At 36.2% G+C, this 26,125-nt stretch overlaps 9 protein-coding genes, 1 long non-coding RNA gene and 1 other non-coding gene across 13 annotated transcripts in view; 4 read left to right on the top strand and 7 right to left on the bottom strand.

The window, feature by feature from the left end:
• LOC104717358 (26S proteasome non-ATPase regulatory subunit 2 homolog B) overlaps nucleotides 1-828 on the top strand; it is a 7,148-nt gene extending 6,320 nt beyond the window's left edge. Inside the window, exons 22-23 of the mRNA XM_010434913.1 lie at nucleotides 245-423; nucleotides 535-828. Coding sequence (XP_010433215.1) covers nucleotides 245-423; nucleotides 535-607 — 252 coding nt within the window. The 3' untranslated portion in view covers nucleotides 608-828. The remainder of the gene's footprint in view (nucleotides 1-244; nucleotides 424-534) is intronic.
• LOC104717359 lies at nucleotides 1,158-1,714 on the bottom strand. The gene has a single exon (XM_010434914.1). The coding sequence runs from the start codon at nucleotides 1,607-1,609 to the stop codon at nucleotides 1,391-1,393; it is 219 nt and encodes a 72-aa protein (XP_010433216.1). The 5' UTR covers nucleotides 1,610-1,714; the 3' UTR covers nucleotides 1,158-1,390.
• Nucleotides 3,051-6,367, top strand: LOC104717360 (DDB1- and CUL4-associated factor 13). The gene is made up of 16 exons (XM_010434915.2): nucleotides 3,051-3,225; nucleotides 3,307-3,396; nucleotides 3,485-3,596; nucleotides 3,836-3,863; nucleotides 3,981-4,079; nucleotides 4,169-4,238; nucleotides 4,337-4,371; nucleotides 4,452-4,526; nucleotides 4,618-4,713; nucleotides 4,816-4,879; nucleotides 4,983-5,036; nucleotides 5,135-5,220; nucleotides 5,302-5,427; nucleotides 5,545-5,650; nucleotides 5,793-5,881; nucleotides 5,988-6,367. Exons 1-16 carry the CDS (start codon nucleotides 3,160-3,162, stop codon nucleotides 6,148-6,150), a joined length of 1,359 nt encoding a protein of 452 aa, XP_010433217.1. The 5' UTR covers nucleotides 3,051-3,159; the 3' UTR covers nucleotides 6,151-6,367.
• Nucleotides 6,539-7,969, bottom strand: LOC104717361 (uncharacterized protein At4g28440). The gene is made up of 2 exons (XM_010434916.1): nucleotides 7,583-7,969; nucleotides 6,539-6,990 (listed from the first exon to the last, which is right to left on the bottom strand). The coding sequence occupies exons 1-2, from the start codon at nucleotides 7,851-7,853 to the stop codon at nucleotides 6,800-6,802; spliced, it is 462 nt and encodes a 153-aa protein (XP_010433218.1). The 5' UTR covers nucleotides 7,854-7,969; the 3' UTR covers nucleotides 6,539-6,799.
• On the bottom strand, nucleotides 8,092-10,353 carry LOC104717362 (reticulon-like protein B18). Its single transcript, XM_010434917.2, has 7 exons — nucleotides 9,596-10,353; nucleotides 9,356-9,509; nucleotides 9,187-9,261; nucleotides 8,963-9,104; nucleotides 8,798-8,867; nucleotides 8,631-8,696; nucleotides 8,092-8,544 (listed from the first exon to the last, which is right to left on the bottom strand). The coding sequence occupies exons 1-7, from the start codon at nucleotides 10,140-10,142 to the stop codon at nucleotides 8,192-8,194; spliced, it is 1,407 nt and encodes a 468-aa protein (XP_010433219.1). The 5' UTR covers nucleotides 10,143-10,353; the 3' UTR covers nucleotides 8,092-8,191.
• LOC104717364 (probable aminotransferase TAT1) lies at nucleotides 10,509-12,511 on the bottom strand. Its single transcript, XM_010434918.1, has 6 exons — nucleotides 12,147-12,511; nucleotides 11,701-12,040; nucleotides 11,399-11,617; nucleotides 11,087-11,302; nucleotides 10,899-10,992; nucleotides 10,509-10,807 (listed from the first exon to the last, which is right to left on the bottom strand). Exons 1-6 carry the CDS (start codon nucleotides 12,470-12,472, stop codon nucleotides 10,650-10,652), a joined length of 1,353 nt encoding a protein of 450 aa, XP_010433220.1. The 5' UTR covers nucleotides 12,473-12,511; the 3' UTR covers nucleotides 10,509-10,649.
• On the bottom strand, nucleotides 14,376-17,158 carry LOC104717365 (S-alkyl-thiohydroximate lyase SUR1-like). The gene is made up of 7 exons (XM_019230493.1): nucleotides 16,419-17,158; nucleotides 15,731-16,076; nucleotides 15,427-15,645; nucleotides 15,288-15,347; nucleotides 15,039-15,194; nucleotides 14,774-14,867; nucleotides 14,376-14,670 (listed from the first exon to the last, which is right to left on the bottom strand). The coding sequence occupies exons 1-7, from the start codon at nucleotides 16,829-16,831 to the stop codon at nucleotides 14,546-14,548; spliced, it is 1,413 nt and encodes a 470-aa protein (XP_019086038.1). The 5' UTR covers nucleotides 16,832-17,158; the 3' UTR covers nucleotides 14,376-14,545.
• On the bottom strand, nucleotides 18,289-20,066 carry LOC109126767. Of its 2 annotated transcripts, none has more exons than XR_002033585.1 (4): nucleotides 19,688-20,066; nucleotides 19,322-19,513; nucleotides 18,465-18,860; nucleotides 18,289-18,384 (listed from the first exon to the last, which is right to left on the bottom strand). It is a non-coding gene; the product is annotated as an uncharacterized LOC109126767 (long non-coding RNA). The 2 variants fall into 2 exon arrangements; XR_002033586.1 differs by having other exon boundaries at nucleotides 18,465-18,703; nucleotides 19,688-20,065.
• LOC104717367 lies at nucleotides 20,985-21,768 on the top strand. 2 transcript variants are annotated; one of them, XM_019230548.1, is made up of 2 exons: nucleotides 20,985-21,353; nucleotides 21,551-21,768. In XM_019230548.1, coding segments are annotated over exons 1-2 (351 nt in total). In that variant the 5' UTR covers nucleotides 20,985-21,004; the 3' UTR covers nucleotides 21,553-21,768. The 2 variants fall into 2 exon arrangements, with proteins under 2 accessions (XP_019086093.1, XP_019086092.1); XM_019230547.1 differs by having other exon boundaries at nucleotides 20,985-21,768.
• LOC104717366 (probable protein phosphatase 2C 58) lies at nucleotides 21,605-23,604 on the bottom strand. Its single transcript, XM_010434922.2, has 5 exons — nucleotides 23,407-23,604; nucleotides 22,645-22,893; nucleotides 22,277-22,553; nucleotides 22,045-22,199; nucleotides 21,605-21,948 (listed from the first exon to the last, which is right to left on the bottom strand). The coding sequence occupies exons 1-5, from the start codon at nucleotides 23,437-23,439 to the stop codon at nucleotides 21,811-21,813; spliced, it is 852 nt and encodes a 283-aa protein (XP_010433224.1). The 5' UTR covers nucleotides 23,440-23,604; the 3' UTR covers nucleotides 21,605-21,810.
• TRNAT-GGU lies at nucleotides 24,755-24,826 on the top strand. The gene has a single exon. It is a non-coding gene; the product is annotated as a tRNA-Thr (tRNA).

Here is a 26,125-nt window from a genome sequence, read left to right on the forward strand (position 1 = left end):
TCAAAGTTCCACCCTGTGAATCCTAAACAAGGGTGTTGTGTTTTGTACCCAGAACCGCTCTTGCTGGTATAGTGACATTGTTGCATGCCTGCCTTGACATGCAATCCATCATACTGGGGAAATACCACTATGTGCTCTACTTCATTGTTTTGGCGATGCAGGTGAGTGCAATGTTCTATCCATGATTTTTTGTAATGGACTAAGCAATGTTTATCTACTAACACAATGCGGTTTGAGTGTGTAGCCAAGGATGATGCTTACGGTGGACGAGAACCTGAAGCCTATCTCAGTGCCAGTGCGGGTAGGACAAGCAGTTGATGTGGTTGGACAGGCGGGTCGACCGAAGACAATCACGGGGTTCCAAACACACTCGACACCAGTTCTCCTTGCTGCTGGGGAGAGAGCCGAACTCGCAACCGAGAAGTATGTTGTTCCTCGAAACCCCTCCTTGTGTTACATTTATCATACTCGAAACAAAAACTCTGTTTTACATTTCCGAATCTCAATTTTTTTTTTTTTTTGGCGTGTTTACAGGTACATTCCGTTGTCGCCCATATTAGAAGGTTTCATCATATTGAAAGAAAATCCAGACTACAGAGCAGAGTGAATCCAAAGTTGGAAGTGCGACCGAGCATATGAAGATAGAGAGAGCCTTAGAATACTTAAACTGTGGTTTTATGTGCACAATTAGTCATTTTCTTAGTTTATTCGAGTCTGTTCCCAAGAAATGGGTTCACAATCTCTCTATTTCGAAAAGAAAAATCACTTCATGTAGTAACTTTTTGTGCACTTTCAAATCTAAATTTTTTAACCCGGTCCTTTTAATCAGTTACTTTTACTTCGTATACCCTAAAACTGGGGAAGAAAAGTAAGCTTGGCATAGTGAGTGCGGGATCTTTGGTTTGATCCCCGGAAACTTCAACTTCATGCTTTGTGCGCACTCCAACTTCAGTTTATGGGCGTGCAAAGGCTCCTCTCCTTGTCTTGAGGATTTGGCAAAAGCTTACTAATAAAAAATGTAGAAAGGTGACCCAGCCGGCTACATATTATACAAACAAGGCGTGCACGGCTACATATCATACATACAAGGCTCCTCTCCTTGTCTTGAGGATTTTCCTTCTGTCTTTTACATAATTTCGTTCCCAACAACCACATCGTTAAACCAGATGAATAAAAAATCTTATTAAAACTAGTAGCAACCAGCAAAAGTAAAAAACATGTACATGTATATTGAGGGTTTTAGTTTCTGTCACTACATATATAAATTTTGCCTAAAGAACTAAACAAAAAACAAATAAAGAAACAAATGAATGGAATACAGCTTAACTTCTGGTATATCGAGATTCATTAATCTCCTCCAACTAGAACCAAAAAAAAAAAGAAAAGTAATTTAATGGCCTCGGCCTCTTGGACTCGGACCAGATGCCAGACGTTGAAACCACAAATCCACCGTGGACTTCATCTGCTCCACCGTCATCCTCGCACTTCCGTTGTCAGATTTGTCTGTTAGAACTCTCCCCGCCGCAGCTGGAACCACCACGTGTTCTACCACAAACAACGCCACCATCAACACCACGATCAAAACAGTAGACCAACTAACTCTTCTCATTTTATCGTACTTTTCTCTTCTTAAGTTGTACCGACAAAGTATTACAAAAAGTTCCTGTTCTTTTTTTTTATGGTTTGGTTATTGAAAGAAGATAGGAGATATGGTTATGTGGTAATCAAATAAATGAGAGGGAGTACGTGTATATATATATACTTTATTCACGAAGAAGCGGTCATGACTCGAGAGTTCGTCACTTAGGTCGGATTCCCCCGGCGTTAGCTCAAGAGTATCGCGTGTTGACCAAGTATTATGACTTGAACGGGTCGCTCTGATGACACTTAGTGCGAAATTTACATATATACCCATTTTGGTATCACTCTTGGCGTTTTTGTGTGTTGTTATAGTCAATGCCAATTTTTGTAAAATTAAAATAAAGTATTACCCAAAATTTGACTTTTGAGTCAAAACAACGGATTTTTTTTTTGTTTACGCGGTTATTATTATTTTTCAAAAATACTACTATTAAGTACTAATTATCAAAGCTAACAATAACAAGCAGTTTTTATCATTATACTACTAGTTAGATCTGCTAAGAATATTTTCTGTTTACTTTATGATCCATTCATTAAATGACATTGCAGTATATTAAAATTCCAAGAAGTTTGCACAATTATATCAGGAAAACAAACATACATAAACTTAAATTTTAATTTCGAAAAGTCCTGGTTGAGTTTTGATTTTGAAAACTTAACGCGTAAATCAAGATTGACTAATTAAAGTACCGCATGCATGAGGACCAATTCACAGTTTCACTTTCACCTAAATAGTTCTCTTCTCAGTTTAGGTTGGGCCATTGAAAAATAATACATGAATGTATTCTAAAAGTACGTATAATTAAGTTGTGTTAGTAAGTACTGTATTAGTTTTGATTAGATGAGATTGTAATATAAATACAAATGAATTAAAGAACCAACTACAGTACATGTGTTTGGTAGGTGGATTTATTCAGTTTAAGAATACTTGGGAAATATCATGTGGTTTATTTTGTTACATAGAAAATGCTAACTAGCTTTGTGTAGTCTAGTCAATATAAGCATATCTATTTAAAAACTGTTATTTCAGCTCACCTATATTTTTTAATGTGTGTATCTAAGACTGTTTAATTTTAAGAAACAGAAACATTGAAATTCAAAACATGCGAATTTTGACTTGTCCTAATTCAAGGGATAGTCTTTGTGCTGCTGCTAGTCTGCTACCAAACTAGTAAAAAAGTCCGATGGTTAATGATATATTCAAAGCTCATGCATTTTGTGGGTAAGCAGAAAATTCTTCTTAGTTCTGTTTACAATGTCTTCGGATCGGGTCAAAATAGTTTAAAATTCAACAGATTTTTAAAAGATTTTGGGCCATCATAATAAAATTAGAAACGGCCCATTAACACATAAATAATTGTTTAATTTAAGCCCATCACAGAACCAGCTAAGTGAGCTGTGTTGTCGTCTTCTTCAACTCCTCCCAAAACCCTTCCTCTAGGGTTTCTCTGTCTGGAAGCACATATTTCTCAGTCTCGATAGTATTCGCGCCGTGACCTTCTTGCGTAGTCGTAAGCAATGAAGATTAAGACGTTATCGAGATCAGTTGATGAATACACTCGAGAAAGAAGTCAGGATCTTCAGGTAATTTTTTGCATCTCATAGAAAAATCAGGATTCAATTTTTTTTGTCTTTTAGATTCTTATCAAATTATGTGATTCCCAGAGGGTCTTTCACAACTTTGACCCAAGTCTTCGACCTATGGAGAAGGCTGTGGAATACAAGAGAGCTCTTACTGCTGCCAAATTAGAAAAGGTCTTTGCAATTGCTTATCTCCCCTTTCAATTTTGTTCCTTTTGGGAAAATTTCTCAAATTTGTAGATGTTTTTGTTTTGTTCTGTAGATATTTGCAAGGCCTTTTGTAGGAGCAATGGATGGTCATCGTGATGGAGTTTCGTGTATGGCTAAGAACCCAAATTACCTCAAGGGAATCTTCTCAGCTTCTATGGATGGAGGTAAAGTATATTTTAACCCTCTTGTTTTCTCCAAGTTTTTAACTTTTTATGGAATCTTTGATCATGATGATTTGATCTAAATTGGTGATTACTTGGTAGCATTATAGCATAGGGATTTTGCTCAAAGTTTGGTGATTTTAAGATTGCTATCAGTTGCCAAAGCAATTTGTGTAAGCTGTCCTGTTTATGTCCTTTAATGTTACTGAAATTGATACTATATTTGTTTTTCTTCTCTGCAGATATTCGCCTTTGGGATATCTCTTCAAGGTTAAAATTCTTGAAAACTAAATCTCTTCTGAACTAATTTGATCTTCGTTTAGTTTTTTTTCTTTTCTGTATTAACTATGGTTTGTCTGAATGAACTCTGGGATTTGGAACATGCAGGCGTACAGTTTGTCAATTCCCTGGTCATCAAGGTGCTGTGCGTGGCCTTACAGTGTCAACTGATGGCAATGTATTGGTTTCATGCGGAACTGATTGCACGTAAGATATGATAAGCATTTATTGTTTTAAATGTTCCAGTCTTTGCTAAGATTTTATGCCGTCAAACTAAGATGAATGAATTTCTGCAGTGTTCGTTTGTGGAAAGTTCCTCGTCCTACACTTGAAGATTCTAGCGTTTCATCTGAAAATTTCATTGAGGTACTTCTTATATAAACCTTTTTTTTTGGTTGTAGTAATGTATTATTATGCTTGCTCTTACTGGTATATAACTACAAGCTTATTACACTTGTTTTCAGCCAGCTGCAGAATATGTCTGGAAGAATGCTTTCTGGTAGACTTCTTACACTTCATACAGTTTCTCATGCTTCTATCGGTCCAAAAATACTTGAGCTAATTTTAATTTATTTATAGGGCTGTGGATCATCAGTTTGAAGGTGACCTTTTTGCTACGGCAGGAGCTCAACTGGAAATATGGAATCACAATAGGTACTCAGGCTCCTTGCTAAAAGAAATCTTTGGTGCATGTTATAATTTAATTTAAACAGTACTTATGGTTTTACTTTTTTTTGGTAATTAGAGCTTCCCCGGTTCAGAGTTTCCAGTGGGGAACAGACTCTGTAATATCTGTTCGCTTTAATCCAGGAGAACCTGATATATTGGCTACATCTGCTAGGTAATATACTTTCTAGTTTATACGTTTATCTGTTATGTGATTGTCTGTGCTAGACCTTCCAGAGCTTTCTCTAACAGTGTTAGAGGATTTCTCATCTTCCAGCGACCGCAGCATAACCATATATGATCTCCGCATGTCTTCTGCAGCAAGGAGAATCATCATGATGGTATAGTTGAAACTTGTTCAGCCATTCTTATCATATGAAACCATTTTTACTCTTCAAACTTAAAAATCCAACTGTGGTCTGCAAATTGCTTGTCTTTTGGCAGACAAAAACAAATTCAATTGCATGGAACCCCATGGAGCCTATGAACCTGACTGCTGTAAGTGATAGTCATAAAGTGAAATTTTCTCTGATGGGTTAAATCAGCCTTTGTCTTTTACTTACGTGCTAATTGCATCACATGTTGAAACTGAATAGGCTAATGAAGATGGAAGTTGCTATAGCTTTGATGGTAGAAAGATGGACGAAGCCAAGTGCGTGCATAAAGATCATGTTTCTGCAGTGTAAGAATGAAGAATGATAAAATCGTATCAGCTGTAATATCCTAATGCACTATGATTTATCTAATTTCATCATTTGTACAGGATGGATATTGACTTTTCACCAACTGGTCGTGAATTTGTTACTGGTTCATATGATCGATCCGTGAGAATCTTCCCATACAATGGAGGTCACAGCAGGGAAATCTACCATACGAAGAGGATGCAGAGGTACAATCTAGTGAACAAATCTGTATATACTTGAAATTCAGATGTTCTGGTGTACACAGCTTTGTTAATTTGTTTTAGTCTAAGCTTTTTCTATACTTTATTACTTTTTTCTTGTAGAGTATTCTGTGTCAAGTATAGCTGTGATGCTACATATGTATTATCGGGCAGTGACGACACCAATCTCAGGCTATGGAAGGCAAAAGCATCAGAACAATTGGGAGTTGTAAGATTCTGTGAATTTTCTTGTTACACTAGCATTAGATTGATTTATACAAAATAAAAACCGAAAAAAAAGTTACCCCAGACTAAGCCATGATAGTGCATCACTGCATATTCTCAATGCTGATTGGTGTTTTGTGTTGCAGATTCTTCCAAGGGAACAAAAGAAGCATGAGTACAATGAGGCTGTCAAGAACCGGTACAAGCATCTTCCTGAGGTCAAGCGCATTGTGAGGTACATGACAAAAAAAACTGTGGTTTTATCTCATTATTCTAACTTTGGAGATTGCCAAAATGATAACAGTATTAACATGGTAACGTTTGGATATTGTGAAATACAGACACCGGCACTTGCCAAAACCAATATACAAAGCGTTGGGGATCATCCGAACTGTAAACGATTCAAAGAGAAGAAAAGAAGACCGAAGGAGAGCTCACAGTGCTCCAGGAACAATTGTCACAAAACCTCTGCGCCAAAGAAGAATTATCAAAGAAGTGGAGTGAGTATAATCTTCTTTTTTTTGTTCCCATGAAGGATGATGATGATACGTTAGGTAATTGTTGTATTGGTATAGTGAGGGTAAGATTAGGAACCTCTCTCCATGCTATATGTTATGCCCATTTCGGGTTTTTTTTCTCTTAACTAATCATTGTGTTCATGAATTATTCCTTTTTGGGTGTTACAAAGCTCATCTTCAAAGTAATATTTTGATTTCAAGGATTGAAAGTATGAAACTAGATCTACTTAACAAACAGGATGGTTCTTGAAAGAGTTTAGAGTGGACACCCCAGGGTCGACTAATTATTCAGGAGAGGGCATGTCAAATATATTATTAGATGCCAAAAGACGGAAAGTTTAGGAATGAAAAACTTATTTTACTGTATTAGATAGTGAACAAGCTCCCAATGGTCTTTTAACTCACATAAACACAAATTAAAAGGAACAATTGCAATACCGCAGACTCGATAGTTTCTTCAGAGCAAGATTCTGACCGCATATTTTTAGGGTAAAAAAAAAAGGAAGCATTCCTACAAGCATCTCTGGACCAGTCATACAAACTTCATAATCTAAATCAAAGACCTTCACGGTAGAAAAATCAGAACCCAACACTCTCTCAGGGGTTAACACTTCCGTAAACAGACTAAAAAGAGATCACTGATCACCAACATTGATCAGTTCATATTCAACAAGAGACAGGTTGTTATCCTCCTTGACTGTGAAAGACGCAGGTTCAGTGACTTCAATGCGCCCCCATTTATCAACTCCTAGCCTCATTGTACCCTTGAACATATCAATCCTTGAATTGCGAAGAATCACCGTTGCTCCTGGCTTCATAAGATCAACTATACACAAAGAAAAGAATCAGTACCATCATCAATGTAATCAGTAAAGCAAAGTGATTTCACAATAACTAGTACAACACTAGCTATTCTACTGGATAAGCTATGAAAGTTTTGCGAGATAATGTTAAAACATTCAATTGAACATTACTCAACATCTGACCAAGCAAGTTTCACCTTTACTAATGGCAAGACGGAAGTACATTCTAAAACTCCAATCAAATTTAAGGAATGAATATACAGACCTCAAAGCCAAGCGACCTTTCTAATTGCACAAAGACATCATCACTAAATGATACTAGGCTTGAACAGACCATTCAAAGTAATTCCCTACTTCCATTTCCATTTTCAGACACAATGATAACATTTTATATTCTTTCCAGAATTTAACAAAGACAAATCCCCATTTTCAGATACAACAATACATAATGCACCATCCAACATAAAGACTAGCAGAACACATTTTCTCAATAAAATAAAATTGACGAAGAAGAAGAAACTAGTAAAACAACAAAGGGTCAGACTTTATCACTCCAATATAAACTACGATATGCCATTTCTATAACCTAAGAGCAAATAGAAAAGAGCGAGTGACCTTGTTCGTTACGAGCAGTGAAGAGGATACATCCAGTTTCGTCACCGATGAGACACTCAACGATTCGACTGGGCTGAGACGGCCTACTCATAGAACTCGACGGGCGAGCCTTCCTTGCAACAGGAACAACGATATTAGCATCAATGACCTTAACAGTCAAAGTGTGACCAGTCGTTCCAGGCTTTAGCTGTTCCACTTTCACGAACACTGGTTTCCTCTTCACCGTCGTAGTCCCCGTCGCCGCGACCGCCGCATTCCCAGTAGTCGCCATCGCTCAAACTACAAAACCCAGATTTCGCGTTCGCCCTAATTTGCTGGAATCGAAAAAGAAAAAAACTTTTGGGGGAAATGAAATGGGAATTTAGGGTTTATAAAGAACGACGACGATGTGCTCTCTCTCGCTCACTCCCGAGACTGACTAGAGTTTTAATCACCTACTTCTCGGTACCATGAACTTGCCACATGTCATTTTATCATTTGATGTTTATTACTTGTCACATTTATGAATCTATATGCTATTTAATTTTATTCATTAATGTAATATTACAACATTACAAAAGTCATATTCGCTGAAATTGAAAAAATGAAAACTGAAGAGACACTACACTACTAATCTAAAGCTTTCTTTGGTGCTTCAGTTTCTTCTGCAACTACCACTAACGCTTGCTGTTCTTCTTCTTCTTCTGATGGCCGCGGTGGTGACGGTGAGGATAACTTTTCCTTTGGTAATTTTTGTTGCTCCGGTTGAGTTTGTTCTTGATGCTTCTCCTCCACTTCCTCGGAATCTAACTGGAGATGATTCTGCCGCCTGTATCTGATTACTACCACTATGATAAACACTGCTATAAAACGGGTCTTGAGACTGGTTAGGTTCCAGAATGCAGTAACCGCAGAGCCTGTCACGAACTTCTTGTGTGTGCAAATCCCCCAAGCTTCAACCACTCTCTTTTGTGCACTTTCAACTACACAACATAGCAAAGATCCGTTTATGTCACATTGGATTTGGACACATCAAAGAGCAATATACAGTCTGTTAATTTGAGTTTACCTTGTAGACTAATCTGACTCGCATAACATGAGTATAGCTTTGGAACTGTAAAGCTGAGGAAGAAACCTGTTTTCATCAACAATGCATACTCTCGAGTCAATTCTACTACTACTAGATACAACTACAAGAATACAATTAGATCTGATTTAGTGTTCCAACAATCATACCAAAAGCACATAACCTCCACAATGTTATGAGGTAACCATACTCAGCTCCCATTAGAACAAAAGGTGCCACCTGAAATCAAAGTAAAAACCGCATAAGTTGACTATTACTAATCACATTCATTAGGAAAGTTTTTATGAGAATGGTGAGATTTTTGTAAATTCTACTTTGAGTGTCATTGCAGGTTCGCCAGAGAAAAGCTCGCTCGTCTTTGAAATAGCTAAGTTGGTAATGGGAAGCATTCGTCTTGCTACTCGTAAGACATCCTCTTCACTCAATTTAACTTCTCTCTGCGCTTCTTCAGTTACCCTTCAAGGTAAACAAATGGATAAAAAAACTTCAGTATAAGCTGATTTTGATATATGTACTGTGTGACCTTAAAAGTATGTACCTTTGGCGAAGAGTGTTTGACAGGAATGATACCCCAAGAAACAAGAGTCCAAGATAGGAGATCGCTGAAAAAACACTTCAAACCAACAAAATTTCTACAATTATGATGAATGTGACAAACGATTGAAGCTAGAAAGATAAATCTTGATAGTGTGATATAAACCATGTACCTAAAGTTGAATCCTTTAGCAGCAAAGCAAGAAGATAGGAAACATATGCATCCAAAACCGAACCAGAGTGTTGATTTAGCAACATCTCTCCACATGATCAGATCACTTATATTCTCTCTAATCCGCTCCAAATCACCTTGGCTAACATCTTTACCTGATTAAGCAGCCATAACACACAATTGTTAAGCAAAGTATTCATAGTAGAACAAGAAACTGAACTCACTATAGGAAAGGACCTACTCAGATTTGAAAATGGAGCAGGAGAAGGTAACACAGGAACAGAATCTTTCTTCTCCTTCTTAGATCGACCCGTCTTCTTATGTTTCCTCGGCGTCTGGCTTTTCTCATCAACCAAGCCAACAATAGCTTCTTTGCTATCTTCCTTCGTTTCAACCATCACCCCAGACCTCCGTCTCGATCTCCGACAATTCCTCGGCGATGCACAGCTCAAATTACCATTTTGCCCTCCCTTAGTCCTACACCGCCGTGCCGCCACAGCCGCATCCGCAGCTTCCATATCAAACCGATTGCTCAAACGGGTTCTCGATTTACGGAGAGGAGAAGGAGACAAGAGTAGGATTTCGCGAAGAGTAACAGGAGAAGATGGCGAATTGAGAGAAACAGGTGATGGGTAAGGAGTACCGTTGCTCTTCGGAGACGATAGTACCAAATCCAGAGATGGAATATGCGATTTGACGAGTGTGTTGTTGTTGTTGTTGTTGTTGTTTCGAGCGAGACGTGACGCGGATCTAGGGTTTGAACGGAGTGAAGGAGGTGTAGTGTCCATCGTTATGAAGAAAAAGGATTGATTTTTCGAATCTGAGGTGAGTAAATGAGAGGAATCTCTGGGAATTTATTAGGGTTCTTGAAGATCTCCGACAAGATTGAGCTTTTTTTTTGTTTTGTTTTGGGTTTGTTGAAAGGTCTCTGCTTTTTTCAATTCAAAGAAAAAGAAAAGAAAAGAAAGGTCTCTGCTTTTGTTTTCCGGCCACTGTGGATCAGAGAGCCGTTGATGAAGAAAGCAAACAAAAAAAAAAGACAATCTTTGAAATTAACGGCGGTAAAGTGGGTCCGTCTCTTTTAACGGCAAATATATAACTTTATATCATTGGGATATTTTCTCTACTTGAATAAGATTAAAAAGAAACCAATATGGTTTTGTTACTATTTGAAATGCTTATTGATTAAAGCACAAACCCTCTTTGTTGACTCTTTATTAGTATTCCACTAAAAAATAAATTAAAGCTTTTATTTTGGTTGTTGAGTATAGATAGTCTCTGTAGATTGAGTTGTTTTAGATTTTGCCATTCTCGCTTAGCTTCAAAGCTTCAGAAGAAGTTTTCTTGAGATGGCGTTTGCAGAAGCCATTGAGCCTCTCAAGTGCATCTTCCAGCATTTGAGGTTCTACTCCGATTGTTATCCTTATCCAGTTCTTCAATCCCAAAGCCACTCCTGCAAAATTTCAAGATTCAATCTTCAAACTTTGAAACAAATCATTTTCAAGATTCAGTTAGTTTTATGTACTCATTTGATTGTGTTTTACCTGGTAGTAAAACGAGGTTTTCTTCTTTGGCTAGCTTCATACAGAAATCCATGTCGTCTTCGATGTCCTCCAACAATGTGAGGTGTAGTTTCGTCTGCAGTTTAATCATGGCATTTGTTAAGAATTATACAAATTGGTCAAGAATCAAGAAAGAGTATAAGAGACGTTGGTAGTGGTGGTGGTGGTACCAATAAGTAAGTGCATGACTCAGGTTTCTTGTTGCAGACCAAGCAAGGAATGTCTTTGAGCCTATCGCAGACCAATTCCAGGTTCTGTTTCAACATCGAATTCTTTTTCGCAAACGTCTCTTTGTTGGATTTCCCTAGAATCTCGGGAAGTGCAGCCTGAACAATGGTTGTAACATCTGGAGTTATGTCAAGATTCTGTTGGATGGACTGTACCATCTGTTACAAGAAGAAGAAGAAAAAAACAGAGTGATTACTTGTGACGCAAGCCACAAAAAGTCTAGTTAGAATGATAAATAGGTAAGAAAAACAGACCCCTGTGGACTTGAAAATTCCTTTGGGATCATTCATAACGGTCCAGCCAATTCTCCAACCAGGAACAACAAATCCTTTCGATATACCGCCTAAAGTGATAACAGGAACTATCGATGAGAACGTTCCCATTGGAAGAAATTGATTGTCTCCGAAGATTGTTTCGCAATACACTTCGTCTGTGATCACCATTATTCCCAGCTTCTGAGCCGTCTCCGCCACCTATAAAGGTTTCATTCATCATCAGCACCATATTTTCAAGTCTCACGCTAGTCAAAACCATAATTATAATTATGAATCAGGACCTTCTTGAGATGATCGTAAGTGTAAACATTTCCGCAGGGGTTGTTAGGGTTTATGATAACCATTGCGACAGTGTTCTCGTCTGCCATGGCTTCGATGCCTGGAAGATCAATCTCCCATTCTTTCTCCGGAAGGAGATCGAACTTGCGGACCTCGAGTCCACTGTAAACGGCACGAGCCTCGTAGTGAGGGTAACTAGGCCGTGGGAGAAGGATGTTAGCATTTGGTCGAGCCAGCGATTGAAGCACTACTTCTATCCCTTGGTTGCATCCGACAGTTATGAATACATCATTAGGCTTTACCTTGTTCTTCAAGTTTTGGTTCACGTAATCGGCAACCGCCCTGATTAACAAAACAGTCAATGAAAATACTTAGGTTTTGAATGGTTTGCTCTTGGGTGAAACAGAGTAGTTCGATACTAAGAGTACAGAAGAGAGAATATTATTACTGTCTAGCGGAGAGAATTCCCGCGGCCGGGCCGTAAGAGTTACCCTTGCCGGAGCGGAGGACGTCAACAACGGCGTTCTCGACGTGGATGGAGGTGCGGTAGCAAGGGTACACAGAAGGGTCACCGTGTGCAAGGGGTAAAAGAACCTTTCCCACTTCAGGGCTGCATTCAGCGAAGAGCTTGTAGACTATGACTCTCATCGTGACGCTGGAGGCTTTAGCTGCAGTGTCGCTTCCCCTGAAACGCCAAACGCTGATATCGTTCTCATCTTGCGTCTGCGTTTCGGTTTGAAAGGTAGGAAGTACGAGGTTGCTGTTGCGGTCCATTGTTTTAATAAATTTAGCTGGGCGTAGTGTGTATGTAGATTTTTAAATCTGATGGGTGTTTATATGGTGAAGAGGCCAACAAAAGTATTTATAGAAGAAGTAAGAAGAAGAGCTATCGGAAACTATCTTTAGTTAAAAATACTAATAACTATACAGTAGGCAGGCGTAGACTATGTCCAGTCTAAGTCATAGATTTACGAAAGCTAAGGAAATTGAAGTAGCAGACTTTATGTACCTTTGAATTGGAATGATAACTTTGAATGAAGATTTAATAATATAAGTAGAAACGGTACATTACTAACGTTAGTGCGTGTGACGACAACATCAAAATGCTATTAACCTGAAACTACCGTCGTTAGTGTTTCCATGAAACAAAATACTAGATAAAAATTACTTAACGTAAGAATATTGGTATTTATCTGTGACCGGTTCTACGTATTTAAATGTCCTACGTAAAAGACTATATATATCTTTTATTTTATTTTTTCGTATAAAATAAAATAAATTTTATAAAAATGTCACAAAACAATTACCAAATAGTCAAATACATATATGTTTGTAACAAAACAGTAACATTAGAGTTATATTTATAATTTTTTCGGTAGTTGTTTAACTTTTTCCAAAGTAGAAGAATAGTTTGATAGTTTAAGACCTAAATAAATTTGAAAACTATGTATCATTTCTTGAACATTAACTATAAATAGCATTTTAAATATAACTTTTATATTTGAAAAGCTTTTACATTTCTTCCACGGTGAGCAGAAGGATCAAAGTGAACATTCTCCTATTGCCACTCATCTACATCATGACATTAGGAATATTGGTCGATCTTATGATAACACTTTTTTTGCAAAAATTCTCCATACTGTAAACTCTACTGCGGATAAATTAGCTAAAGATGCTAGAGTAAGAAACTCAAGTTATGTTCGATGATATAAAGTTTTTTTGTACTAAAAACCTTATTGTCGACAAAAAAAAAAATATAACTTTATTCTCATATATTCTTTATTCTCAACTACATATTCCATATTTTAAAATATATTAATTAGGATTATATTAGATAATATGCACCGGTAAATTTGATCTAAAACCAAAATTTATCAGTATATTATTGCAGTTCTTGTCAAACTGCCCAACTGGACTTTGAAAATATTTATTTAGGTCAAGAAAAGAAGAAATCCTAATAGAGGGTTAGAGAAAAAGCCAAAAATGCCTAAAATCTAGAGATGACAAATATAAAAATTAATAACAATAAACTATTATGAAAAATAATATCAACGATGAAGTAAATAAAAAATACTTATCCTAACGCGAACTTCAGAAATTTGTGTTCAAAGAAACTGCTTAAAACCAATATCATGATAGAGTGGATGTTGTTGGAGGCATGGAACCGTTTCCTTGATAGAGAAAACGTTGATGGAGACATTGAGTATAGCCGTATTCTTTACTCTAGATGTGTCTCATATGATATGTTAACGAAGATGAAAGTCACCTGTCATATATTGCAACGAGTGATCATAAACATAATTCATATGAAGATATACTGACATGTGACTTGACTCGTTGCAAAGATAACTTTGACACATAAACACGATTTAAATTAAATTAAATTTTATATTATGAAAGATGAGTGGTGGTAAATAAATAAAAAGAAAATTATACGTGCAATTATGAATTTATAATATGTGTTACAAAGCAAAACTCGATGCTCTGTCACGTATATATACAAGTGTGGATGAATGTTGTGCAAGTAATATCAATACAGATATGGAAACAAAATATTACATAATCCTTTGTCTATCAATATGTTTAATTTTATTATTTTTTTGTTTTATTTATTTTAATAAATTATCACATGTCAAAGATTTACTGGTTATGTGACTTGTACTTCTTTTTTTCCTCAAATGTGAATTCAGAATTGTACTTTAAAAGATAAATGATACATATATTACACCATCATCTTTTTTTTTTTCTAATTGAAAACAAACACAATCGGAAAAGTAAACAAACAGAGAAATAGTACAAAAATACAAAAAGATAGGATGTCAGGTTCAGAGAATGATGCTGAGTTTTTCAAGTGAGTTGTGTTTTAATATGGCGAGCGTAGAAGCCTTTGAGCCTCATGAAAGCATCTTCTAGCATCGACCTCTCCACTGCGATCGAGAGTCTCACCCAATCCTTTAGTCCTAGTACCTCCCCTGCATTATATTCCAATATATATATCCCTTACATTTTATACGTACAAAATTTTAAAAATACCTGAAAATATTGTATAATGTAAATAATATTGATCATTATTACCAGGTAGAAGGACGAGATTCTCCTCTCGGGCCAGCTTTATGCAGAAATCAAAATCATTCGTGATGTCCTCCAAGAGGGATAGATCCAATTTTGTCTGCAATATTTATATAATCTACGTTAGGATCTTATTATATGATTTTTGTTGTTGTGTGGTGTGTACGTAACATTCATTACTAGTGATGTTTATATAACAAAACAATGGTGTTAAAATACTTAAGAAATTAATACTTTAGAAAAGTTGTATTTGAAAAAGAGAAATATGTACCACTAAGTAAGTACACGACTCGGGTTTCTTGGGGCAGGTGAGGCAAGGAATGTCTTTGAGAGCATCAAATGCGAAATCTACGTTTTGACGTAGAATAGAATTATTCTTTTCGAAGAAAGATTTCTTCGTCTTCTCCAAGATGTTTGGAAGTGCAAACTTCCAATTAAACAAGGCAACACATTAGCTATTGCATATATATATACACAACTCATTGCATTTGTGCACGTGTCATGGATCATTAAGACATACCTGTAGAATTGTTGATGGATCTGGACTTATGTTGAGATGTTCCTTGATGGATTCAACGACCTATTTGACAGCAAAGTATTGTTTGATGTTTACTTCTGAGTTCTAATAACTTGTGACGATTGAGAAATTGAAAACAGACCCTGGTGGTTTTAAAAACGTTGTCGTGATCATTCATTGCGATCCAACCAATCCGCCACCCCGGGACGAGCCATCCCTTGGATATGGACCCCAATGTAATCACAGGAGCAATAGATGAAAATATCCCCATTGGGACAAATTTATTCTCTCCATAAATAGTTCTATTATAAACTTCATCAGAAATCACCATTATTCCTAGCTTTCTAGCCACCTCAGCTACCTATATGTCATAAGAAAATGAGAACATAACCAAAATTTTGTTCAAAGAAAGATAATCCTAATTAAGTTAGATAGTTTTCACGTACCTTCTTTAGATGTTCATATGTATAGACATTTCCACATGGGTTGTGAGGATTAATTATCACCATAGCAATGGTGTTTTCGTCTGCTAAGGCTTCGACGCCTTGAAGATCTATCTCCCAGTCTAGATCGGGAAGGAGATCGTACTTGCGAATCTCCACTAGGCTATGAATTGCGTAACTGTTGTAGAGGGGATATATTAGAGTCGGGATCAAGATATTGGCCTTTGGTCCAGCGAGGGCATGAAACAATGTCTCTATCCCTTGGCAACACCCCACCGTCATAAATATGTCATCTGATTTCATCTTACGTGGAAGGTCCCACTCCCGGTTCAGATAATTTGCAACCGCCCTAAATTAGTATTAGCATAGTTACACTGACACATGTTACAGTGAACATAACAGAATTATTGTAATAAACTCTGGGAAAATTAAACTAAAACTTGTTTCAAATATATATATTAATCTCTCCAAGCCCCTAAATATATCAAAACTTTATGCGCTACATGAGCGGAAGCGGATGTTTCCCTCTAACCACTTTTTTAAACACTGGTTATAACTGTATATAAGCACATGCAAACACGATGCATGTTTAAGTTGCTTATAAGTACATAACAATCACCTAATATAAAGAACTTTGATAAACTTTGTCATATAGTTTAGTATATGTATGACTTTAAATGAAACTACTTACCTCCTGGCCGGTAAAATACCGACCCCCGGGGCATAAGAGTTGGCGGAGCCAGACCGTAAGGATTCAACCACCGCCTCCTCGGCATCAACTGAAGTGTCGAAGCAAGGGTACACGGAAGGGTCGCCGTGACCCAGGGGTAAAATACTCTTTTTAACGTCTTTGCTGCAGCAGTCGAATAACCTAGAAAGAGTACCTTTCATTGAGACACTAGCTGCTTCCTTGGCCGCTTTGTTGCCTTTGAACCTCCAGACACCACCACCGATGCCTCCATTCTCCGTCGTCTTGCGTGCAACGTCTTCCTCTTGATCCATTTCAAATGAAGGAACGAACAGGTTTACGTGTTGAGTACTCATCGCTCCGATTGATCTTCTTTCTCTTGGTGTGTTCTTTTTCTTTTGTGAAAGTGGAGTCATATGATATACCTATATATATGCATGAAGCATAGACTATATTATCATATTGATTATATCTATATAAAGAATAGATTAATTCGTTATGTGCTAGTATTAATTATTGGTACGTCTTTAGATCTCTTCATGATATTCAATATACGAAATGGGTCGTTCACGTGGTGTTAAAATGTTAATTCCCATTATATATATATATATAAGCGTTATAAATAATAACGTAAATATATCTATGACTATATATATATATGTATGTGTATGAGGAACTATATAATTGTACAAAGAAAAATGGAGGTGGAACATGAGAGAAGAGAGAGTGAGAAAAAGCAACATTAACACATTTCTTAATCTTCTTCTTATTATCTGTCTCTCTCATTCTTCTCATTAAGACTATGATGACTCATGCACTATAAAAAGAAACAAAGACATATGTACAAATGTGAAGGACAAGTGGTGAAGTAGTGAACAAGTGTTACACCCTAAAGATAAAAGCATATGTGTCGTTAAGATGAAAGACATATGTGGTGATATATAATCACACTTATTTTATAACAAAAAGGAAATTTTCATTGCCGATATATATAGGTCCTTTGACTATTGTGTTTATTGATACTATAAGAAAACTATAAATGTATACCTCGTAAAATGAATGACGGGAGTACTAGTAGTAAGAGATAGAAGAATGGCCATTGACATTGTTTTACAGAACGAAGTGTAGTTTTTGTCAAAAATGAACTATTTTAAGACCATCTCCACTAGAAAACCTCTATTAAATTACTCATAATTAAATTAATTATATAGTTAATATTAAACTAATCAAAACAACTCACTAACAACTATAAACAAAATTACCCTTCCTCTAGAGAACTCTATCAAAATTTCTTCTCTCCAATTTCATCTTCCTTTTCAGCTGTAAGAACATGAGAATCTTAAATAGACAAGCTGCAATGTGAATATAGACTTGGAAACTGGGAAAACTAATAAGAACAAATTCAACATTGGAGAACATTGTTAACTAATAAGTTATAAGACTTGAAGAACATTGCTAACTAATAAGTTATAAGACTTGAAGAACATTGCTAAACCACACCTATCAATAAGTAAATTCCAAATACTACTTAAGCTAATCCCAAGATCAGAAGTGGTTTAATAAGAAATAGAAACAGCTTTGCACTCACTTTCCACTTATAAGAGAGATTAACTTCTCACAAATTTGATACATATAGGGAAAGACAAATAAGAAAGATACAAAGAAGTATAGCGAAACATATGTGTAAAGGCTTTTCACAAAAAAAAAAGCAGCTTGGGGGAAAAAAAGATACTTATTAGTCAAAAACAGAAAAATAAATCCAAGAAGAGCAAGAATGATGCCTCACGTCTTAGGCTGTTCTNAAAAAAAAAAAAAAAAAAAAAAAAAAAAAAAAAAAAAAAAAAAAAAAAAAAAAAAAAAAAAAAAAAAAAAAAAAGCGATGATCCTACTCACCAGCTTGATTCGTTGAAAGGCTCCATGAGAACCATTTGAGGTTGTATGATCTCTTTTCTTTTCTGGAAAGCTGGCACTGTGCAAAGAATCAATCTTATAAATCCAAATTGTATCAGACAAAATTTAAAACGTTAAATCCAAACCAATACTTCATACCTATTGTTACTTGCCCCTGGAAGCTCCATCTTGCACTCACCGAATCAAATGTGCAGCAGATTGTCACAATAAACTCTTGAAAGACTGTTTCTTAACCTTCTTAACACCATCTTGCACTCTTGAAAGACTGTCATTACCTTTGATAACCTGCAACTTATGATTCATATAGGCACCATTCACCAAGATCGCCAATTCTGGTTGCTACTACAAACTCTTTGATAATCCGACCTGTCCTTGGTCTGGGAAAAATAAACGGAACAGGACTTACAAAGGTTCAAGCTTTAACATTAGGAATTACAGAACAACCTATATACTAATCAGTCTTTTGCTACACCGCTTATTTCTAGCATAGCAAGTCTAATACTTTACTTCGCCCTGTTTCAGCCTACAAAATCTCTGCAATATCACAAGAGAAACAAACAAACGAGAAGAATTTTAGCAATTGAATAATCTCGTATTGAAACGTCTCAATACCAATTCGGGAAACTTTAGGTTGAGAAATTGAAAACATGTTGATGTATACAGATTCCATCTTATAACAAATGATAACGCTTGCAAGAAACACACACAGACAACAATAATACAAGCAAGTAAACTATGATTCAAGAAAGAAGGATCTGGAATTCGCAAGATTACTACCATACCATACCACCGCAAAAAAAAACACAACCAGATTTGGAAAACGTTTGTCTTCTATTCAGAGTTTCATCTACAAAAAAAGATCTTCCAAACCAGATCGAAGAAAAGATAAAAAAAAAAAAACGAACGGTACGTAACACACTTTAAAATGAATCTAGTCACTTCAGCCTGAAACCATAATATCCAAGTTTCTCTAGTGGTTGTATATTAATTATTACCTTCTCAGTTCTCATCCATGGCATCTTGTATAAGACCAGTATCTCCAGACATTCTTTCTATTGATAACCTCTCCTGTATTTGTTTCTACATCGAAAAAATCCAATATATTGTCTTAGAATTGTTTTAATTAAGATATGTACTTCTTATCCTCGCCGCTTGTCTCTCTCCCGTGATCATCGAACAAGCCACCTCTACAGTAACAAAAAAAAAAAAAAACACCAAATAATCACCTCCTTAATTCACTAATCCTTATGTAAAAATGCAATGGAGAAACCAAAACACACAAAAAGTTTCTTCCTTAATTCACTAATCCTTATGGTTACTCTTGCCCATTAATTAATGTTTTCTTTTAAGGTCATCATTACCTCCTGGCCGGTAAAATACCGACTCCCGGGGGATAAGAGTTGGCGGAGCCAGAGCGTAAGGATTCAACCACCGCCTCCTCGGCATCAGCTGAATTGCGGAAGGAAGGGTAGTAGCCTCGCAAGGGTACCTTTCATCCCAACACTAGCTGCTTCCTTGGCCGCTTTGTTGCCTTTGAACCTGCAGACGTCGTCGCCACCAATGCCTCCGTTTTCTGTCGTCTTGCGTTCATCGTGTTCCTCTTGGTCCGTTTCAAATGAAGGAAGGAGCAGGTTCATGTGTTTACTCTTCATCGCTGCGACTGCGAGTGAACTTCTTCCTCTTGTGTTCACGGAAGAAAAAACAAACCAAGAGGAAGAAGTTCACAGGCATTCACGAGGTATTTAACTTTATTCCTCTTTTAGTTATTGGTTTTTTTTTTATAAAGGGTCTTTAATTATTTTTATTTTTTTGTCAACGGTCTTTAATTATGATTGTTACGAAAACAGACTGTGTGAATAGCTGGCTATCGAGATGTTAAAATTTTTTTTATCCTTGTTTAGCAAAGATGTTATTTTGTATTTTCTATCCAAAAATTTAAACAAACTTTTATTGAAATTATGAAGACATCCTTATACTCTGGTTTTCTACCCGAAAATAATTTTGTATAAATAGGAGTCAAACTTTTTTTTGGATCAAAAATGTTACACTTGATGTAAGGACACATTTTATTTTTTATGAAAAAACGTCTATATTATTATAAACACTCGAAACATAAATAAAAATAACCATTGTTTTAGAGAATAGTTGACTAGTTGTAAAAAATGGAACTATTGAAGCTGTACACGAGGAAAACAACTGGATCCACCGAATGGTCGGTCAATTTTAGTTTCAAACGAAATTTATCACACATTAGTACAATAATTATGAATCTAGTTTCAGATTTCTTTTTTGAATTATTTGTATAAGTTTTACAGCTAAAAAACAAATCTCATGCATTACTAGATTTTAACTTTGGCCATCTCAGTCATCTCACAACTTGGCAAACTACCAAGTTTTTTATTTACGTTGTTGTCTCTACCAAATTTCTTAATTCATCAAATTGACCAAAAAATATTAGTTACGGAAGTTAGTTGGTCCATGAATACAAGAAACGCTTGAATCACCGTTTTGTTTTTAAGTAGCTCGCACGCGGCCGAAGACCAATTAAATCTCTCGCATGCGTTACTAAGTTGAACTTTCTGTTTAAGTATTTAAGATAAGGTCACGATTACGTTTATTAGATAGATAGATATAATAAGACCAAAAAACAAAAAAAAAAAAAAAAAAAAAATTGGTGCATGGCTAGGATGATGATGAAAGTAGCTTTCGCGATGACGTGCGTTCTGGTTGCAGTCACACGTGCCGACGCAGCGTACCGTCCTTGGCCTCCGGAGTGCGTAGACGTGGCGAACGTGATGGTGGAGCAGTGCAAAATGTTCTTCGTTCATCAGGAGTCTCCACCAACAGCCGAATGCTGTCGCTGGTTCAGTAGTCGCCGTAAGAACGCGAAGGAGAGGCGAAGGCTTTGCCGGTGTATGGAGTTTTTGACAACAGCCTTCAAAACACTCAGGCCAGACGTTTTGGCTCTCTCTGACCAGTGCCATTTCAGTTCTGGCTTTCCCATGTCTAGAGACCACACATGCACTTGTAAGTTCGTTGCTTTGTTGAATCTTTGATCCACCTTAACTTTTTTTTCTTTCTGTTTTTGGATTGGATTCTTCGGTATGGTTTTGGATGAGCCAAACGAGGTCGTTTTGGTGTGATTTTGATTCTAATCAAAAGTGAAATGCTTGTTTGTGTCTTAGCAACTATATAATACGTTTATTGTTTCTCTGTTTCGGCAGAGCATGGGAGACTCAAAGATGATGACACGGCCTAGAAGACGGACACTCTTACTATTGTATTTTTAAGTCTGGCGATTTCTTATTTTCATTCGTTTGTGAAGAAAAGCATGCTTACATAATATATTACATCTTCTGGGAAACCTCATTACTGGGTTTTTACATGCACAGTTCGAGCATATATATCTCTATCTTGCAAACTCAATGGTAAACTATAGACATAAAAAAAAAAAAAAGAGTCTAGAAAGAAGAAGGAGAAGAGATTAGTGGAACTTTACAACGATACAGGAGATGTCGTCTTTGCTCTTCTTAGCTATAGCTTCCTCTATCAAGTGCCTTGCAGCTGCATGCGGATCTTTGATACTCTTGATCGCATCAACAGCTTCTTGGTTCGATAATACCTATAGTTAAACATCGAACATCATGTTAGAATAAGTATTAGGAACTGGCTAACCCACGGTTTGAACCACAGCAAGATACTAGGTCATTAGACTTACCTTCCAAATACCATCACTGGCGAAAAGGATGAATTCAGTGTGATCATCAATTGCCTGGTGTGTTATGTCCGGTTCTGAGCTCAGATGTATCTTTAAGCTCTTATCTCCAAACGCTCTAGCAACTGCTAACTGTCCATCCACTCGTGGAACATCCCCTGCAACGTTAATCATATATTAACATCTGCCAAAGAAACCGAAAGCGTAACAGTCACAGGGAATTACATAGCTGTACCTGGGATATTCGATACAAAGCCGCCTCGTTTCTCTATTTCCTTTTTCTCCCTACTTGGTTCATGATCAACTGAGAGCTGATGCGCAACGCCATTCTTAGACATCACTGCTCTTGAATCTCCAACATTAGCAACAACTAGCTTTTGACCATCAATAAGAATTCCCGTTACAGCCGTTGATCCGCCTTTACCAAGCTTAAGGGATTGCTGCAATATCACTGCATCTGTTGATCTGTATGCATTCCTTATAGCATTCTCAGTGTCAGTCCAAAAATCCTTCTGAAAGAAAACACACATAATGGATCAGTCAGACGGTAATTCACAAAGGATCTCCCTTTAAGCCTCCAAAGAGATTTCTTGACCAAATTACCTCTTTTAGAATGTTGTCAAAGAGATTAGTCTGTAAGTATTTGGCCACATCATGACCCAAATGACCATCAAAGATGGCAAACAAACCCAATTCATGGCCTTCAAGTTTCTTGAATTCAGAGACTACATAATCCTCCATAGGATGGCTAGACTTGCCCTTCACACAGTAAAAACCATGTGTGATGTTCTTCCACATCTTGCTTTTACCTCTTCCCATATCAGGAGCTGATCCGCAGAACCCAGCCTTTAACTAAATATTTCACACAGCAAAAACAACAGAGTTAAATAACACTGCAATCACTCAAGATCCAAAAACACTGTCTATCCACAGATCCTTCAAACCAAATCAGTGATAAACAGTCAAAGTTTCTACTCTTAAGTTGTTCATCACACCCATGAAAAAAACCATAAGCACAACAGAGATCTATACACAAATTACAGAGCCACCTCTCAAGTTTGAGTTTTTATCAGTAAAAGCTAACAGGTGTGTCCAATTCCGTCAGATTCATTTATACCCATGAGCAGGAAAAAGCAAAAATCATAAATTTCCAAAGGAATCAAACTCGAAACTGCATTTGTTAATCTAACTAACTCACTCACTTAAACCCTATTTTATTCCTCAAAAGAAAAAGTTTCAAGCTTTGCTAATAGAGAGAGAAATAGCTAACAAACACAGAAACTGATTCCAGAGAACAGTGAACACTAAAACGAGATTCAGATCAAAGGAGATCTCACAGTTCAATACCATCAAAGAAGCGTATACCTTCATCTTATGGAGAATATTACTGCCTGCCATTTCTTAGAGACGATTCCTCTGTATCTGTGTGTGTGATGAATGAATGACGCAAAAACTGGAGAGAGGAAGAAGACTTTGGGTTTTATAAAATGGTTTTGACTTTTGATGTTATAAAGAAATGTGAACTGCTCTCTCTCTCTCTCTCTCGGTGACTGTTATCGGCTGCTACTACGTCCCACCAATGCGGACGCGTTCTCTCCCTACGACTTTTCTTCATCCCTTTTTGCTTATGTTATTATTTTTCTTTATCATTAATTAAACTTTTAATTGCATCCACTTAATATACATTAAATATATATAATATAAAGAATAATCGATACAAAAAAAGAAAGTTTTTTAAGAATAAAGTGGAGAAGGTTCTTTTTCAAGCCTTATTTTTTATTAGACTACAGTTTTTAACAGTAGAAAGAGTACCATGTTGCACTTGAACTTCAAACAGTTTAGCTTTAATCATGTTAATTAATTGTTCTAATTTTTGGTTGATAGAGAATCAAAGTAAAGCGGACTTACGAACCATATTTTTTTTTCTAATTTTTTAGAATAAATTAGAAAAAGTGGAGGGGAGACAATTCTAATTGGTCAATAAAAATATATTGAAAGACTAGTTCTTTTATTTTTTTTCTTAGATTAACTAATCTATTATGAAAAGGAAAAAAGTAATTCCTATAGCTCCAATAAACAAAGTAAATAAAAGCAATATAAGCATAGGAAATAGAATAGTACATTTACAATTCATGTGACGGTATTGATACTGTTGAAAGGTGTTCTATTTGCTCAGTTTCTTTGGTTCCTTATAAACAGGAGCCCAAATTCAATATTCAGTAAATTTAATCTATAATTTCATTTGTAGTGAAAGTGGAAAGATTCGTGAAAGTAAAAATGACAAGATAAGAACTAATAGGAATTGTAGTAATTTAATAAGTTCTAAGGATTTCAATATAACTTCTTTATGGTCTAACATTCTTGCTAATATGTTATCCTCGTTCTGTTCTGGATTGTAATCTCTAATAAAAAAGATAGCTCCATGAGCAAAAGCTCCTGTCATGATCTGCTTTTATAGAAGCTTTCATTTTCGTGCTTATCTGAATTGAAAGAAACAAAGAAGACTTTTTAATATGAACCGATTAAACGTTCTATATCTATATATAAATAAAAGAAAAAGAACATGTTGATTATATCAAAATTATAGAACAAGAAGGAATTTTAACTTATCATGGGATATTCTCGAAACTCACCAAGAAAAAAGGAAGTGAGTTAGACAAAAAGAGAAGTAACTTGGACACAAAAAAAAGTAACTTGGACAAAAACCAAGATGGCCCTTTTAACTCATTGGTAGAGTAACGCCATGGTAAGGCGTAAGTCATCGGTTCAAATCCGATAAGGGGCGTAGGGGTAGCTATATTTCTGGGAGCGAACCCCATGCGAATATGAAGCGCATGGATACAAGTTATGACTTGGAATGAAAGACAGTTCTGGCATGAATTAGATTGCTGAATTAAAGAAGTTTATCAAAAAATTGAAGATCTAAAAAATTTGCTCGGTTATTGATAGAGTGAATAGATCTGCCATTTCTTGAAATCTCTCTTCTGACTTAATTTCCTGGCGTGGTTATTGGCAAGAATTGATTGAAACTTTATCATGGGCTCATGAACGCACACCTGATGTGAACTCTTTGTATCCTTTTGTAATGATGTCATATCCTATGTCTGGTGGAGAGCCTAAACCTTCAGAATACTTTTTTGGTTGTGCAAACCAAAGAGAATGGTTTTTTCGGACGTTTTCTAGGATCTGAAGGCGTTTCTCGTTTAGATTCATGGACCCAATTCAAAGTGGGATCTTTCATTCATATTTTTTTCCACCAAAAACGTTTTAGAAAACTCTTGGACCCTCGAATTTTTAGTATTCTACTTTTGCGCAATTTTAACCAGAATTATTATTCTAATGACGTCCTGTTTATCTAATACAAAAGTAAGGTTTATTTTTTTTAATCTTATAATAAAATTACACATTTTACATTATATTTTCCTAGATATTTATGTAAATAAAAATTTCAGACTTAATTAATTCCCAATTGTCCTTAACTTTATCTTTGTAAAATTGTTTAGTGAAGATGTCCTTTTCCTTTTTTTATTTTTGTTGCGATTGATTATGCGTACGTTTTGGCTCCTTATTAATTAATGTAGCAAGCAAGTACTACTACTACTACCATCCACCACCATATACTTTTTGTTTACATTTTCTTAGTTCTCCATGAATTCTTGTCGTCCTCTCATTCAATAGATTCACCTTTCAGAGAGTTTTCTTGGCTCCTTCCAAGGGTCTTCGTCATCCGTCCAATTTTTTCCACATCTTAGATCGGTTTTTTCACGTCAAGCAATTAATAATGTATTCATTTTTTTTATATGAAAAAACAAGTAATTAGATGATCACATATGTGACTAAAACTCTGATATGTGGTCATTATTTAAAAACATCAATTATCCCAAGATTTGATTCAATTTAGATCATCAAGAGGATAAAAATCTTATTGTCAAATCACACACATAAACGAGGGGGGGGGGGGGTCAAAGAGTTGGTGATTTGTCTAATCAAGATTTCCTGATTGATATGATCACACTCACATAACATTAGGAATCGACGAGTTTAGTGATTAGTTTAATCGCCCCTTTATTGATTGATTTATGAA

The sequence above is a fragment of the Camelina sativa genome, chromosome 10 (assembly GCF_000633955.1).
Source record: "Camelina sativa cultivar DH55 chromosome 10, Cs, whole genome shotgun sequence".
Classification (NCBI taxonomy): Eukaryota; Viridiplantae; Streptophyta; class Magnoliopsida; order Brassicales; family Brassicaceae; genus Camelina; species Camelina sativa.

Coding starts and splice junctions, on each gene's coding strand:
- LOC104717360 (XM_010434915.2), top strand. CDS start 3,160: ATGAAGATTAAGACGTTATCGAGATCAGTTGATGAATACACTCGAGAA. Junction 4,714..4,815: donor ATATTGGCTACATCTGCTAG/GTAATATACTTT, acceptor CTCATCTTCCAG/CGACCGCAGCATAACCATAT. Junction 5,428..5,544: donor CATACGAAGAGGATGCAGAG/GTACAATCTAGT, acceptor TTTTTCTTGTAG/AGTATTCTGTGTCAAGTATA.
- LOC104717364 (XM_010434918.1), bottom strand. CDS start 12,472: ATGGACCGCAACAGCAACCTCGTACTTCCTACCTTTCAAACCGAAACG. Junction 10,993..11,086: donor AGTCATGCACTTACTTATTG/GTACCACCACCA, acceptor ATTAAACTGCAG/ACGAAACTACACCTCACATT. Junction 10,808..10,898: donor AAACCTCGTTTTACTACCAG/GTAAAACACAAT, acceptor GAAATTTTGCAG/GAGTGGCTTTGGGATTGAAG.
- LOC104717362 (XM_010434917.2), bottom strand. CDS start 10,142: ATGGACACTACACCTCCTTCACTCCGTTCAAACCCTAGATCCGCGTCA. Junction 8,868..8,962: donor AACCTGCAATGACACTCAAA/GTAGAATTTACA, acceptor CTTTGATTTCAG/GTGGCACCTTTTGTTCTAAT. Junction 8,545..8,630: donor GAGTCAGATTAGTCTACAAG/GTAAACTCAAAT, acceptor TATGTTGTGTAG/TTGAAAGTGCACAAAAGAGA.
- LOC104717367 (XM_019230547.1), top strand. CDS start 21,005: ATGGCTAGGATGATGATGAAAGTAGCTTTCGCGATGACGTGCGTTCTG.
- LOC104717365 (XM_019230493.1), bottom strand. CDS start 16,831: ATGACTCCACTTTCACAAAAGAAAAAGAACACACCAAGAGAAAGAAGA. Junction 15,646..15,730: donor CATATGAACATCTAAAGAAG/GTACGTGAAAAC, acceptor TATGACATATAG/GTAGCTGAGGTGGCTAGAAA. Junction 14,671..14,773: donor GAATCTCGTCCTTCTACCTG/GTAATAATGATC, acceptor AATATAATGCAG/GGGAGGTACTAGGACTAAAG.
- LOC104717366 (XM_010434922.2), bottom strand. CDS start 23,439: ATGGCAGGCAGTAATATTCTCCATAAGATGAAG. Junction 22,894..23,406: donor ATATTCTCCATAAGATGAAG/GTATACGCTTCT, acceptor TGAAATATTTAG/TTAAAGGCTGGGTTCTGCGG. Junction 22,554..22,644: donor TTGACAACATTCTAAAAGAG/GTAATTTGGTCA, acceptor GTTTTCTTTCAG/AAGGATTTTTGGACTGACAC.
- LOC104717361 (XM_010434916.1), bottom strand. CDS start 7,853: ATGGCGACTACTGGGAATGCGGCGGTCGCGGCGACGGGGACTACGACG. Junction 6,991..7,582: donor CACTGCTCGTAACGAACAAG/GTCACTCGCTCT, acceptor CTTTGTGTATAG/TTGATCTTATGAAGCCAGGA.
- LOC104717359 (XM_010434914.1), bottom strand. CDS start 1,609: ATGAGAAGAGTTAGTTGGTCTACTGTTTTGATCGTGGTGTTGATGGTG.